This window comes from Sorex araneus, chromosome 3 (assembly GCF_027595985.1).
Source record: "Sorex araneus isolate mSorAra2 chromosome 3, mSorAra2.pri, whole genome shotgun sequence".
Taxonomy (NCBI): Eukaryota; Metazoa; Chordata; class Mammalia; order Eulipotyphla; family Soricidae; genus Sorex; species Sorex araneus.
This window is the reverse complement of record NC_073304.1, coordinates 32,983,509-32,998,712: the sequence shown is the minus strand read 5'-3', so window position 1 is coordinate 32,998,712 and position 15,204 is coordinate 32,983,509. Positions and strand designations below refer to the sequence as shown.

At 53.0% G+C, this 15,204-nt stretch overlaps 1 protein-coding gene across 7 annotated transcripts in view; it reads right to left on the bottom strand.

The window, feature by feature from the left end:
• Nucleotides 1–316: 316 nt before the first annotated feature.
• The window catches only part of TMEM229B (transmembrane protein 229B), a 48,010-nt gene continuing 33,122 nt past the window's right edge, over nt 317–15,204 (bottom strand). For 5 of the 7 annotated variants that reach the window (XM_055131163.1, XM_055131162.1, XM_055131164.1 and 2 more), the window contains exons 3-4: nt 11,118–11,278; nt 317–3,846 (exon numbers count right to left, since the gene is read on the bottom strand). In XM_055131163.1, coding sequence (XP_054987138.1) covers nt 3,328–3,846; nt 11,118–11,278 — 680 coding nt within the window. In that variant the 3' untranslated portion in view covers nt 317–3,327. The remainder of the gene's footprint in view (nt 3,847–11,117; nt 11,279–15,204) is intronic. The other 2 variants (XM_055131167.1, XM_055131168.1) reach the window with 2 other exon arrangements.

The window sequence follows — 15,204 nt, the reverse complement described above, 5'->3', positions numbered from 1 at the left end:
AGCTCACCTCCCAGGGAGAGTCAGCTCAGCTGCAAACAGCCCAGGTGCAGCCAGAAGCAGCACCAGCCTGGCAGCGTGAACCAAGGGGTGCTCCTGATGGGGGCTGGGGGTTGGGATTTAGATTACCAGAGAGGGTCAGAGCAGGGACTGGCAAGAAATGGCAAAGAATGCCATGTGCCCTCCCCGCACAGTGCCCCGACCCCACACCCGAGCAGCCGCCCACTTGGCTTAAGGGAGCCTTGGTCGGGGTGTGACTGAGAAAGTCCAAGCAAAGGCCCTCCTCCCCCCAATAAAAGCTGAGACGGGTCAGAGCCAGTCCTGGAACACAAACACAGTATATTTTATGTGCACAAATGTGAAAAGGAAGAGACAGAGATCAACGGAGACAGAGCAGGCAATGGCGCACACCCCCGCTGTGGTGTTGCACCCCCACCCCCCCACAAGCTGCCACAGTCTCAAGACAGCCACCCACTTCAAAGACGGGACCCCGGTCCACAGTGCCTCTGGGTCTGGGGGCAGCCTCTGCCCGGAGGAGCCTCTCCTGCCTTGGCCCAGAGCCAAGCTTCTCTCCTCTCTGCTTCCCCTACAGCGGCCACGGTGCAGCCCAGAGCTGCAGGAAAACAGGTTCTCTTCATGGCTTCCACTCGGCACTGCCACCCCGCCCCCTCCCAGGAAGCCCAGAGTGAAGAACCAGGACAAAAGGACTTGAGGGTACTCCCTAAGTATTATTGCTGTGAAGAAGCATAGGCCACTGTGGCTCTCTGCCATCAGAGGGACAGGCCACGTGGGAGGGGTGACTAGCAGACATCGGAAGCTAATGGACCATGCAGGGCAGCACTCGGCCTTCCGGATCGCAGAGCTGCTGCCGTGTGCGGTGGAGAGGCTGTTGGTTCATCAACGGGGAGCAACTCTCCCCACCAGCACTGCCCCCTGCTCGGCAGGGGACATGGAGGGATGGTGACCCTGAAGCTAGCCCCCAAAAGTCTGAAGTCTGGGCTACCCCAGGGAGCTCTGAGGCTGAGGATCCCGTGTTCCAACCCTGGGTCATCATCTCCCCTTCCTCGGGGGCTCTACACCCTGGAGCTACCAGGCTCCTGGACGAAGCAGAAACACGTTCTGCATGTTCTCCGTGGGGCAGGTTTGCTCCAGCACTGCCCGCACTTGGGAATCAAGAGGGCCCAGGGAGACGAGGGTGCCAGCGTGTGCAGCCAGACCCGAAGGGCACCGAAGGGCAGGCTCTGCTGAGAATCAGCTTGGAGGCCTCATATGCTGGGCACAGTGGCAAGCGGACCCACAGAACCAGTCATGAAAAGGGAGAGCAAAGGGTGTTCGAGAGGTCTCCTGGGAAACGACCCATGACCTGGAGTTAGCATTGACTCGGGGGAGAGAACAAGGAACAATTCCCCCAAGAGGGAATCAGGAAGCTGGAAAATATTCTCCCTCTGGACTGCCCACCACTAAGAGAGAGGACGCAATCTGATCCCCCTGGGATTAGGAAGCCCTAATCTCGGGAATCCCCAAGGTCCTGGAATTGGAGTCACAATAATAGTCAAGAAAGGAAAGACTGGCTCCTGCGGTGTCCTTATTCATCCGAATCAGGACAGGGACAGCCATGGAGACCCCCTGCCAAAGACAGACTCCCCCAGCCCTTCTCCCGTTTGGCACGCAGCCCGCCTGGGTCTTGACTGATTTCCCCTGCGTGGGTCTAGGTGGAGCAGCACAGCAGAAAGAGGAGACTGTCTCCTCAGGTGGCATCTTCACATTTGAAAGACTGACACAAAGGGGAAGACTAAATGCTACCTAGAAGTCCTAGTGTGGTCCAAAGAGACGAGGAGCCAGGGCTGGCTCCCTTCTGAGGAACCTTGCCCTAAGGAGGGCACGGAAGGAGAAGATGGGGGGCCGGAGTGAGGGTCCCCGCTGTCCACTGCCAGCAATAAGCCTGTCATGGGGAAAGGGTAGCCAACATGACAATGTCCATGAACATGGCAGGGTTAATACTGTTGAAGATGCGCCCAGAGGATCAGCCTTGCCAGGGGGCTGGGGATACTGGGGAGGGATTAACCCTGAGGAGGTTTTGCTGCAGGGCTGGGGCTAGAGCAAAACCAAGAACCTTGCCACTCGGGATGTTCCAGAGACCCTCCCAAAACTGAGGCTTCCTCAGTCATTCTCTATGGGGCTCCATCCTTTCGAAGGTTGCACTGCCCCTTATTTGGCCAGAAAACCAACTAAGCGGGTGCCTCCCCACCCTCCTCCTCCCCAGAAGGGATCTGATGCTAGGTCCCCATTGTGGATCCAGAGGGCCCCAGGGGGCTTGAACATAGCCTTGTCAGGGGCCACCAGCTGGGCCACTGTGGGGAGGGAACATGGAGAAGAGCACCTGGGACACCTCCATTGCCCAGCAGTGGAGTGGGAGGGATGGCGGGGAGCTTCCTGTCCCCAGAACCCCAGAAACAGTGGAGGGAAAGCTGCAAGAAGGCCGCAGATTTTTTTTGGGGGGGGGGGCGCTGCGTGCCTCAGGCTTCTACCTCTGGCAGCTGCTGTGCTGGCTGGGAGCTGGGCATGAGGACCAGAGTGGGAAGGTGTGTGACATGGATGAAGGGGCCGCTAGTTGTAAAGGCCTTGAAAAATAAGAGAGAAAAGAGCAGGGGTGAGGGGTGGGGGGTGGGGTACACCACAGTATACACAGGGGTGAAAACCTCCAAAAGCCTAAGATTGGTGGGAAACCAGCACCAGGGGGCAGGGATGGGGGGCCCAGCAGGCCAAGGGAGCAGCTAGCTCGGGGCCCCGGGGAATGGGGAGAGAGGCCAGGGGAAGGAGTCCAGCCCTTCCAGCCCACGCCAGAGCCAAGCCGCTTCCTGGCTGCCCCCTCTCTCCTTAGGCTGCAGCTCAGCAGGCCCCTGGGGAGGTATTGGTTGCAAGCAAGCACCTGAATATTGCCTAATGGAGCCAGCCAAAGCCCAGCTGAACCAGATAAGAGGGGAGAGGGTGGGCTGGGCAGCAGCAGCAGCTCTGCAGCCCCGTCCTTCTGCCCCGCCTGGGAGTCCTTTCATCACCACAGGACCTGGGCCCCCGGGCGCACCCATCCACCCCCTTCCCCACAATCCCTCCGCACTGCCCCCCCTCCCCACACGGCAGCTGACCCATGCCCCCCCCAATCCCGCGCTCGCTGGCTCGGTGAGGCCGCGGGGAGCCGCGTGGATTCTACTGGGCAGAGAGGCTAGGCAGGGCTTGTGCTGTACAGAAGAGGCAGCGCCACCAGCTTGGTACCTTGGCCCACGGGGTCCGGGGTGGGGGAAAACTCCGGCCCCACCGCCCTCCCCCACCCGCTCAGTCAGTCTTGACGTGGCCGTTGGCCAGGGCCAGCGCGCCGCCCGGCTCCCCGGGCTCAGCGTCCTTGTCGAAGCGGAGACGGAGGGTGTTGCGGATGATGAACTGCTCCATGATGAGCGCCCCGCAGAACCAGGGCACGGCGTACTCCAGGGTGATGAGCCCCATGAAGTCGAAGTCGAACTGGGAGTAGTCCCAGGGGCAGGCGTTGAACTGGCGCAGGATGAAGCCGGTGGTGAACTCCCACAGGTAGGTCCAGAGCGTGTAGATGAGGCAGCGCAGCAGCAGCGGGCAGCGGCCGCGCAGGCGCAGGTACATGCGCTCCACGATGAGGATGGACGTGCCGTAGATGAAGAGCGCCCACACGCTCGTCACCCCGGGGAACTTCCAGTTCAAGTTCACCACGAACTCCCAGGCGGCCGTGAACATCACCTCGCAGAAGTAGCCGTGGATGGCGTACAGGTACCAGCGGGACAGGGCGGTCAGGGGCTCGGCCGAGGCCATGGCGCGGGCTGGCTGCTGCGGGCACAGAGGAGGTGAGTGAGACGGGGAAGGGGGGAAGGGGTCGGGGCTGCAGGTGGAGGGGGTGCTGGAGGAGTGGAGGACACTCGCCAACCGGCCCAGCCCAAGCCGCTAATGGCAACGGGCAGGAGGGGAACCGGGAAAGCACCTCTCGACCCAATACTGTCTCCCAAGCGGTCTCTTGATCTAGCGGCCGTCAGGTGGGCCTCGTTCCAGCTTCCTGACTTCTCGGCACGCTTTGCCTGAGAAATCAAAGCGAGGAAAAGAGCTCAGTGCCCTCCTCGAATGCTAGCTGGAAGGAGGCGTTGACTAGCTCCCTGGAAGAACTTGTCTGAGCCATGAAAGAGCTGTCTGTTCTGCCTGGTCACCAGTGGCCCCTTATATCCAGGTCTCTAGCTGCTCATCCATGGGGATCCCCATCTCTTCCCTACCCCCACCCCCCATATCTTAATACTTCCACATGGCATACTTCTGAGATCTTTCTAAACAACTTACCACATCCCGGCTTTTATGTATGTGCTAACATATACAGATACCATAACGTTTACTATTTTGAACCATATTGGTCAGCATTTGTAGGTGGCATTTGATACAGTCACATTGTCGTGTAACCATCACCACCATCCACCTCAAAACTCTTCCATCTTCCCAAAGGGAACCTGTGCTCTCACTCTCCATCTGCTCCTCAAGACCATGGCAACTTGCCCGCCAGCATTGTGTCTCTATGTATTTGACTAGGTATCCCATTTAAATGAGGTACATCCTCTTGTGACTTCCTTACTTCACTTAGTATAATGACCTCAAGACCCATCCATATTCTAGCATATGCCAGAATTTCCTTCCCTTTTTAGTACTGAACAATAACCCACTGTGGTCTGTCTAGTGATATCACATTGGGCTCATCCATTTATCCATTCATGGGTTGCTTCTGTCCTCTGACTAGTGTGAATTAATATAGCTAAAAGATGAGTATACACATATCTGAGACCCTCTTTTATTTCACATCTTGAAATTCATTCTTTTTTTTTCTTTCTGAATTTTGGGCCATACTCAACAGTACCCAGGGCATACACCAGGCTCTGAGCCCAGGGATCACTCCTGGAAGGGCTCAGAGGACCATCTAGGGTGTTGGGGATTGAAGTGGGTCAGCTATATGCAAGGCAAGTGCTCTTCCCTCTACTATCTCTCCAGCCCCGAAATTCTTTCTTTCATTTGAAAAATGAGTTTTGTTTTGTTTTGTTTTTAATTTCTGGAACTGTGGGGCTGGAGTGATAGTACAGCAGGTAGAGTGTTTGCCTTGCATGAGGCCGACCTGGGTTCGATTCCCAGCATCCCATACGGTTCCTTGAGCACTGCCAAGAGCAATTCCTGAGTGCAGAGCCAGGAGTAATCCCTGAGCAACTCTGAGTGTGACTCAAAAAGAAAAAAAAAACCAAAAAGTTTCTGGAACTCTGATTTACAATATTGATAATAGCAGGGTTTTGTGCATAAAACGTTTCAAAACCACAGCTTCCACCAGTGTCCCACTGTCATCCCTACCCACCTCTACCCTGTCCTATCCCCTCTGTGACCCCTATAGTGATATGCTTCCTACGGAAAAACCAGTTCTCAGTTTCTGTTGTATTTGGGTATTTGTTGCTTCCTTACTATGTTTCTTTCTATAGCACATAGGAGGGAGATTGTCATGTACTATTCCCCCTCCTGATGAACTTCTCTCAGCATGATTATCTCCATATGAGACCCTCTTTTAAATCCTTGGGGTATATGCCCAGAAATGAAAATTGCTTAATCAAATGGCAATTCAATTTTGTTTTTTTAAGGAACAGCCTTGCAGTTTACAATGGCAGGATCAGTTTTACTTTCTCACCAGCAATGTGCCAAAGGTTCTAATTTCTCCACATCCTTGCCAACACTTGTTATTTTCCACTTTTTTGATGATGGTTATCCTAATGGGTGACAAGTAGTAACAGCTTGTGGTCACATTTGTCTTTAACTGCTCCATTAAGCGGGGTTTTGGTGTTCAATTTCAATGTTGAGAGGAAGCCAGTGGGCCGAAGTAGGAGAGTCCTCGCCGGACTTCCTACTCCCTTTTCTTTCCTCTCAGATAACACTCACCAGTCTTTAAGGACCTGTCTTGGTTCTCCAAAGACGGGCTGGGCCTCCAGGTCTCTCTGTTTCCCCTTGCCCTCCTCATTGGGCTTTCTAGTCAATATCACCTTTTTATCCTGACATTTGGTTTTATTTTTTCTTGTTTTGTGGTGTATTTTTAAGGGGGTCTCTGGGGCTTCACTTGGTAGAGCTCAGGGGCTACTCCTGGCTTTGTTCACAGGGGTCTCTCCTGACTCTGCCCTCAGGGGTCCCTCCTGGAAGTTCTCAGGGGGCTACACAGTACCCAGGATCAAACTGGGGTCAGCTCATGCATGGCAAATACCTTAACCCCTGAACTATCTCTCTGGCCCCATAATTACCGTTGTTTTACTTTGGGAGCCACTCCCATTAATACTTGGTCAACCAGTTGGGTGGTTCAATGAGAGGCCCAAAGATGCAATGCTGCTGGGATCCTGTGGTGCTGGACACCACCACGGTCACATCAGCAGTGCTTAGGGATCCCCAGGGCCAAGCAGTGCCAGAGTTTGAACTGGGGTCTCAGCACATGCAAATCACATGTTCCTGCCTGATAAGCTATCTTCCAGACCCTCCAATTATTTGTTTGTTTGGGGCCACAACCAGTAGTACTCAGGGAACACTCCTGGCTCTGCACTCAGGAATTACTACTGGTGGTGCTTGGGGGACCATATGGGATGCTGGAGATTGAACCTGGATTGGTTGTGTGAAAGCCAAGTACCCTATCCACTGTACTATTGCTCCAGTCCCCCTCCACCCAATTACTATTTTGTGGCACATTAGCATTTGCAGACAGCAATGCTTTCCATCCTGATCAATGGCACCAAGCAACTGCCAGAGGCCTCAGCATCATTCTGTCTTCCTCTGCTACAATCTCACTCTACCATGAGATCCCCAAGAGTAAGGTCCTTGTCTGTGTGGCTCAGTACTGCTGCATCTTTAGCACCCACACTTGTAAAACATTCATTACAAGGTTGAAAACATTTTCTCAGTCAGTTAGCTGCATAACAAATCATCCCAAACTCCATGGCTTAAATCAACTCCCATTCATTATCATAAGGTCCTGAGTTATTATTATTATAGCATCTGTGAGTTGATAACTCTTGGCTGCCCTTGATCATAAGACTGTGAGTCATCTGGTGGCTCTCCTCTGTCTATGCTTGGCTCTGCTCCACTGGCCTCTCACCCTCTCCTGGGCCCTGGGGTGTAGCCCAAGCATGTTCTTTTCATAGCCCAGGCATGAGAGCAAGCAAGCCCAACTGCACAGTGCTTTCCCAGACACCCACTAACATCTCATTGGTCAAAGCAAGTCACATGACAAAGCCAAGATGGCCATTAACACCCTTTCTACTCTTGGTTGCTACCCGGAGTCATCAGGGTCACGACAAGCACTTCTAAGGGGACGATATTATGCTAGAGATCAAATCCAGGGCTGCACACATGAAAGGCATACGTGCTGCCCTTTGAGCCACATTTCCAGCTCCATCCTTTTTATTCTAAGCATCCCCTCCTCTTTATTCCGCTTTCTCATTGCTCTGCTTCAAGTCATCATTTCTCTCCTGCACAACTCTGGTAGCCTCCTTGCCTTGGTCCCTTCCAATGGAGGAGTGAATTCTCTACACTCATTACACTACAGAAGAGTGTGCAGAAACAGCTATCTTTATAAAAGGCAAATCCAATGTTTCTCCCCACTTAGAGCCCATTAGTGGATCTTTAATATCTACAGAGTAAGCCTCAGTCCCCTAGGGATGGCTGGCAAAGCCCTTCCTGAGCTACCTCTGCCTCAGATCCTGTCCTCCAGACTTTACGTTGCTATTTTTTACTACCTGGAGTGCCCTTCCCAACTGCTACACCCATCCTCCTCCCCAAGCCATAGTCTATGAATCTATCCCTTGCCTTCAGGGTCCAGCTCCTCCTCTCTGAAGACCTTTCTGAAACGTTCACGGCCAGAGTATCTACACAGTCCTTCCACCTCTGTCCCTAGCACACTTCTAAGCCATTGCCACTTATTACTTGGCCAGGGCCCATCCAAAGGTGAGCAAGCACTAGTGGTCACTTGATGAATGTCTATTTAGTACAATGTTAAAAGTGTAGGACTTAAAGCTGAATATTTACTATGATCTGGATTTTGCAAAGGCATACATTTATGTCAGCATACCCCAAATCCAGGTACGATCATCTCCAAAAATCCAGTGACATCATAAGTAGTTTCTATCTCCCATTTGTGTCATACTTTTTTTCCTGCGATCTAAATGTTTTTCTTTTTTTTTTCTTTTTTGGGTCACACCTGGTGATGCACAGGGGTTCCTCCTGGCTTATGCACTCAGGAATTACTCCTGGCAGTGCTCAGAGGACCATGTGGGATGCTGGGAATCAAACCCGGGTCGGCCGCGTGCAAGGCAAATGCCCTACCCACTGTGCTAACGCTCCAGCCCCCTGCTTTTCTAATAAGTACATAGAGCTTTTGCCTTAAAAATGAGGGGTTGGAGTGATAGCACAGCAGGTAGGGCATTTGCCTTGAACTCGGTCAACCTGGGTTTGATTCCCAGCAGCCCATATGGTCCCCTGAGCACCGCCAGGGGTAATTCCTGAGTGTGTGAGCCAGGAGGAACCCCTGTGCATCGCTGGGTGTGGCCCAAAAAGCAAAAAAAAAAGATAAACATCTTTTTGCTTTTGGGCAATGCCCAGTGTTGTTTGTTCTCAGCAGTGCTCAGAGGACTATATAGTGCTGGGGATTGAGCCCGGGTCTCCTCTATGTAAAGCATGTGCTCCCCCAGTTAAGCTATCCCTCTAGTCCAAAAACCTTTATTTTTTCATGAATCCCTGTGAGTTAGACGCTTACAAAGCTGTTCAAGATTAGGTTTCAGTCGTACAGCGTTCAGACGCCTCTCCCTCCACCAGTGTACATTTCCCAGCACTAGTGTCCCCAGTCCAAAAATTATTTTTGGGGCTGGAGCAATAGCACAGCGGGTAGGGCGTTTGCCTTGCATGCGGCTGACCCAGGTTCAATTCCCAGCATCCCATATGGTCCCCTGAGCACCGCCAGGGGTGATTCCTGAGTGCAGAGCCAGGAGTAACCTCTGCATTGCCGGGTGTGACCCAAAAAGCAAAAAAAAAAAAAAAAATTCATTCTTGGGGCTGGAGTGATAGCACAGCGGGTAGGGCGTTTGCCTTGCACGCGGCCGACCGGGGTTCGAATCCCAGCATCCCATATGGTCCCCTGAGCACCGCCAGGAGTAATTCCTGAGTGTAGGGCCAGGAGTAACCCCTGAGCATCGCCGGGTGTGACCCAAAAAGCAAAAAAAAAAAAATAATAATTTTCAAAAAAATTATTGTAAAAATGATTTAATTTGCTGGGGAAATGTCTCAAACTATAACACATATTCTGCATGTAGAAGGTTCAGGGTTTGGTTTTTTGGTTTTGGTTTTTTTTTTTTTTTGCTTTTTGGGGTCACACCCAGCAATGCACAGGGGTTACTCCCAGCTCTGCACTCAGGAATTAACCATGGCGGTGCTCAGGGGACCATATGGGATGCTGGGAATCAAACCCAGGTCGGCTGCATGCAAGGCAAACACCCTACCCTCTGTGCTGTTGCTCCAGCACCCAGATCCAGGTTTGATCCGTAAAACCACCTGGTCCCCCCGAGCAGTGCTGGGAGTGACCCCCAAGCACTGGTCGGGGAATATCCCCTAGACACCTACATTATGTCTCCGTCCCCACCAAAAAAAATTAATCATCTTTGCATCTTGTCTCTAGAAGATGCTCAAGAAACTTTCCAAGCACACGAACCTGGGACCCTCAGATCCTATCAAATAGGTGCAGTACTTCCCTCTGGAGCTGTAACTTCAGGTTTGACCCGGGAAACTCCGTCCTAGCTGACAACCCGCCTCCCCCCACTATGAATGTTACCTGACCTCTTGGTGCCTCCGTTTCTGCTGCCCCACTCAGGCAGTGACTATGAGCCCATTCACAGTCTCTGCAGACTCTAGGGAAGACAGAGGAGCTCGGGGAACCCCACTCCTCAGAATACAGCCAAGGCATGCCGGGCTGGCTTTCACCTGGGACACAAGACCAAGATCCTGGGGGCTTCTCCCACTTTGACGACCCCCCCTCTTACCTGAGGCTGGGTCATCTGCCCCTGCCAGTGCTCCTGGCTGGGCAGCCTTACTGGCCAAGCAGGTCAGGTCTTCATCTCCACCCCGAGTGCCGGCCCAGTAGCCAAGAGCAAGAATCCCTATGCAGACCGTCTCCCACACTGACAGCCGGTGGGTGCACCGCGGCGGGGAGTCTGAGCCTGCAGCTTCCCGCTGAGGTCTGAGAGACAGGCAGATCCCAGGCCAGCCGGGAAAGAGCCCCTGCTCCAGGCTCACACCCATTTCATCAGCAGGCCCCTAGGGCTGTGTGGGAGGAGCTTGCCGTCCCCGGTGCTAGGGAAAAGCTTAGAGAATGAGAAAGGGTCACAGTGGAGGTGTTGAGCACAGAGAGCTCAACTGGTTGACACATACTGTACATAGGGAACACCCAGGCTCACCTCCAGCACTGTGGATGGGCCCCAGCACTGCCAAGAGTGACTCCTGAGCACAGAGTCAGAAGTAAACTGTGAGCACTGCCAGGTGTGGCCCAAAGCACAAACAACCCGGGGCACCTGGAGGTCCTAGCTGAGGCCAGGAGATAGATGAGGGCATGGGAGTGAAGCCAGGGCAGGGGAGAGTGTCACGCCCTGGGCTGGCATCTCAGACACAAGGGTGCATGTTAGAGGCAGGAGTTAACTTGGGGGTGTATTTGGGGATACTCCACTCCGCAGACCTATTTCTAACCATCCTTAGAGGGCAAGCTGAAACTCTTGACTTTTTTGTTTGTTTTTGTTTCTGTGTCACACCCAGTGATTCCTGGCTCTACACTTAGGAATCACTCCTGGCAGTGCTTGGGGGACCATATGGGGTGCTGGGGATCAAACCCGGCTTGGCCGCGTGCAAGGCAAACACCTTACACGCTGTACTATCACTCTGACCCCACACTGCAGCCCCATCCGCCCCACCACCACCACCACCAATCCCCACTCCCCTTCTCCAGGTCTGACAGTCCCAGTCCCTGCCCTGGCCTCCTCCCACACCAGCCCTTTTGCCCCAGACCCTTTTAGTACCTCCTTGCTGTGCCCTGGGATCGGGAAGAACCAGCAGCGCCCTGCACGCGGCCTCTTTGTCCTGGTGACCAGCACAACCCTCCTGAGTTTCACGACACAAAGACAGCAGGCCCAGGAAGGCAGATTCGGGTTGGAAGGCCGCGCAGGAGCACGCGGCACAGCTGAAAGCAGGAGGAAAGAGCGTGGAGTGCGGTGGGTGGTTTCACAAGTGGGTTGTCGGGAAACAACACTCAAGTTCAAGAGCCCTTGGCCATGGTGATGAAAGCCCTGGGCACACAGCGTTCCTGCAGAGGTGCACGGCAGGGCAGAGCACTGCCCCTCCAGGGCTCAGGGGGCTGGGGGAGGTGGGGGCTGGCTTTCAGGCCCTGTTTCCTGGGAGAATTTGCCTGCGCAAATAACCCTGAGTGAGGCAGAGCAGAAGCAGACAGTTGCCAGGAGTAAAGGGAATACTTAAAAGCCTAAGACAGGCTGGAGGCAAAAACAGAAGGGAGGATTGCCCTCGATTTTGCCAAGAACTCCCATCTTGTTCCAGGAAGCTCAGATGCGACAAGACTGTGAGTCTGGGCCCTTGGGGCCAATGGAACACCTTTCTAGAAAAATCGAGATTCCCCTTCTAGCCCGGGCAGACCTTCCTCTTCCTCTCCACTTACTCCCCAAATTTCACTCCTTTGGTGCTGTGATCTGGGGAGACTCAGCGATCTCTTGGAGGATCCTAAGAATAAGGAGAGTGGGGAGAGGTGGGAGACAGCTCGAGTGACCCTGAGCCCCATTGCTGGCAGGCTCTGTGCTGGGGCCGGGGGGTGGAAACTCAGAGAGTCAGGTAGTTGACCTGATATCCAGGTACATAAAGCAAACTCCGAAACAACTTTCGCTGCGGTGATCATGGTGAGAAACACCTGGGCTTTCCTCAGAGCCTGGTGAGAAGCGAGCGGGGGGAAAGCCCTGTGGTTACTGGGTTGGGTAGATGCCACCTCTCTGGAGAAGGACTGCCCAGGAATGCCCCCTGGGATCAGTGACATTATCGGTCTGTTTTGTTGCCATACCTGGCTATGCTCACAGCTTACTCCTGGCTCTGGGCTCACGACTAACTTGTGGAGGTGCTCAGGGGACCCTATGGGGTGCCTAAATCAGACCCAGGCATTAGCCATGTGCAAGGCAAGTGCCCCACTTGCTATACTATGTCTTCGGCCTTGACACTACGGGTCCTTCCTCCATCTACCAAGTCACAGTCACACCACTACCACCATCACCATCAGCCACCTTCTCCAGCACTTTTAGATACCCTCAAGGCCACTTAATAAATGAGGAAACTGAGGCAAAAAGAAATTAATTCGCCTATGTTCATATAGCTGAAAAAGGCGCAGTGCCAGGTGAGATTCAAGCCCAGCCCAGTTCCTCCCCCCCATCAGCACACTGCCCTGCCCTGCAGGCTCTCCGAGGGGACAGCCATCCTGTGTGTTCTGCTTCTGGAAGCTCTGGTGGAGATCAGAAAGACTCCAGGGAACAAGAAGGTTGCGAGCTTCTATGTGGCCAACCCGTAAAGCGCCAAACTGGGTGTCAGAGGCACAGGAGGTGACCAGTCTCTGCTGTAAGACCACGTTCTGCTCTGAGGTCAAGCTCTGGCAGGGTCCACGTGACATACAAGGTCAAAGCTGACCCACTGAGGGCCGTTGCAGCAGCCACCTCTCTGGGTCTCCTCAGGACACACCCCGTCCAGAGCCACCCTGGCTGCCAGCCTGCCACCAGTGCTACTGGAATTTCAGATGGCCTGTCTCTGCCACAGAAATGCCAGCCAGGAGCTGTGGCCAGCATGTAGGCTGCCTGGGGAAGCCCTGTGCCTCCCTCAGCCACAGCCTCAGCCAGAAGGTCAAGAGCAACCAGCCACACAAGCGGCCGGTGGGGAGAGTGACCTGAGCTTCAGATACTAAGCAAATCCCAGCTCTTGGAGTCTGGGGACAAGCAGACTTGGTAATGGAGACCACCTGGCACAGAGGTTTCACAGGAAAGGGCACCCTGTGACTGGGCATCTTGTGTGTGCTGCCTGCGAGGCTCCTCCCTGACCTCACCTGCTGCCTCATTGCTGCCAGTCAGGCCTCAGTTCAGCTACCCCTAAGCCCTACGCTGACCTTCGCTCCAAAACAGCCTCCTCCACTCGCACCATCCTGTTTCACGGTCGCCATAGCACTTCCGTTCTCTGATAATCTCTCCTTGCTCATTGTCTGGGCCACCTATGAGCGTCCGGAAGGCAGGGCCTCTGCCAGGGGACCCAGTGCCTAGAAGGGTGCCTGCTACTAGGACCACTAACTTCTGTGCAATGAGGCCTGGACGTTCGCACACCAGCAGGGGCTCCCTGACCATGCAGATGAGGGCAGCTATGAACAGCAGCTGGGCCCAGCCTTTTGTCCTCATTCTAGAGAAACAGGAAGTTTTCGTGAAACTTTTATTCTGGTAGCCAGGGCAATGGCTCAGAGGACTGGAGCACATGCTTTTGCCCGTGGGAGGCCCAGTTTGGTCCCCAGCACTGCTTGGTTCCCTCCACAGCCTGAGCAACTCTGAGCTCCAGAGCACTGCCAGGTAGACTCCCCAAAAAAATAGTTTCATGATAGCAATTTTATGTATCTATTATTTTCCAATTACACACGCATAAATGACTCATTAGCTAAATTTTAAACATTTTAGAATGATTTACAAAAGTGCCCCATCATCGAAACATTGTAGAGAAAATTGCTCTAATGATATGCAGCATATTCAGAAAAATTAAATTTACACCTCAAAAAGTGAGTCCAGGGGCTTTTTATCAGGTGCCCTGGTAAAAAGATAATACCAGGGTACCGCAGTTGCACATTGCTGATCTTGGTCTGATCCCTGGCACCAGGTGTAGTTCCCTGAGCACCACCAGGAGTAATCCCTGAAGACAGAGCCAGGAATAAGCCCTGAGCACTGTTGGGAGTGGCCCCAATGCCCTCCAAAAGCAAATCCATTCATCATAGGAAGAAGAAGCATTCCCAGTCCTGTTAAACTCGCAACTAAGATCCTTTCCACTGTGCTGCCTCCCCCCCCCCCCGTGTTTATTTTACAAGTTATTAAATGCCCTTATTCTCTATGTGGACATTTTCACTTATGGTATCACCATAATTTTCAAATTGTTATATCATCCATGTTCTGTCACAGTGGCTGTGTCATATTCCATCAAGAGGAAACTGTAATTTGCTCAACCTAGATGCTTCACACGGCGAGAATAGCTGTTTCCCATCCCCACTCATAGAATGACTGCATGAGACACAGTCTGAACCTGTCACAAAAGAATCCAGCCCTTTTTTTGTTTGGTACTATTCCCTAATCACATTTTTGGGAAAAAAAATAAAAGCCAGTTCTAGAGTGGGATCTCTGGGCAGAAGGCACACTCATTTCAGGGATGATGATAGCGACTGCTCTGGGCATTCTGTTATGTGAGGATTTTCTCTGTCAGAACCACGGCCTTCCCATTGAGGTCTCCAGAGTGCTCTCCACCTCCATCTCATTTCTGCTGATCAGCCTGTCTCACCAGCTACAAATCCACTTAAAAACACTCTTCCTTAACACCCTTCCAACCACAGCCTGGATTTTAGGGAGAAGCATAATGGTGCATGGATTGGGGGGGTGGGGGAGCAGAGTGGGAACATTCAGTGCCAGGGAGTGAACCCAGGTCTTCACATATGCAAAGTATTTGTTCTACTTCTTGAGCCACACCACCAAACCCACTCCTTGACTTTTTGCCACACCCAGCGCTACTCAGGGCTTCTTTTAGGCTCTGTGTTCAGGGATCATGTCTGGCAGGCCTCGGGGAGCTCTACTGAGTCCATGATTGAACCTGGGTTGACCTTGATGCAAGGCAAGCACCTCACCTACTGTACTACTGCTCCAGCCTTACCCAGCCACTGACTTTTCAAGCCCAGTCTGAAAATAAACATAGATTCTAGTTTTATATTTTCAACTGTCAGTAAAATCAAGATCTTCCTGAAGAAGAAATACTTGGACTCTCCGGCTCTAGGTTCCTGGCTCCAGGGCCCATCCAGGCAGCTCCTTACAGCCTCTTTGGCCAGCCCTG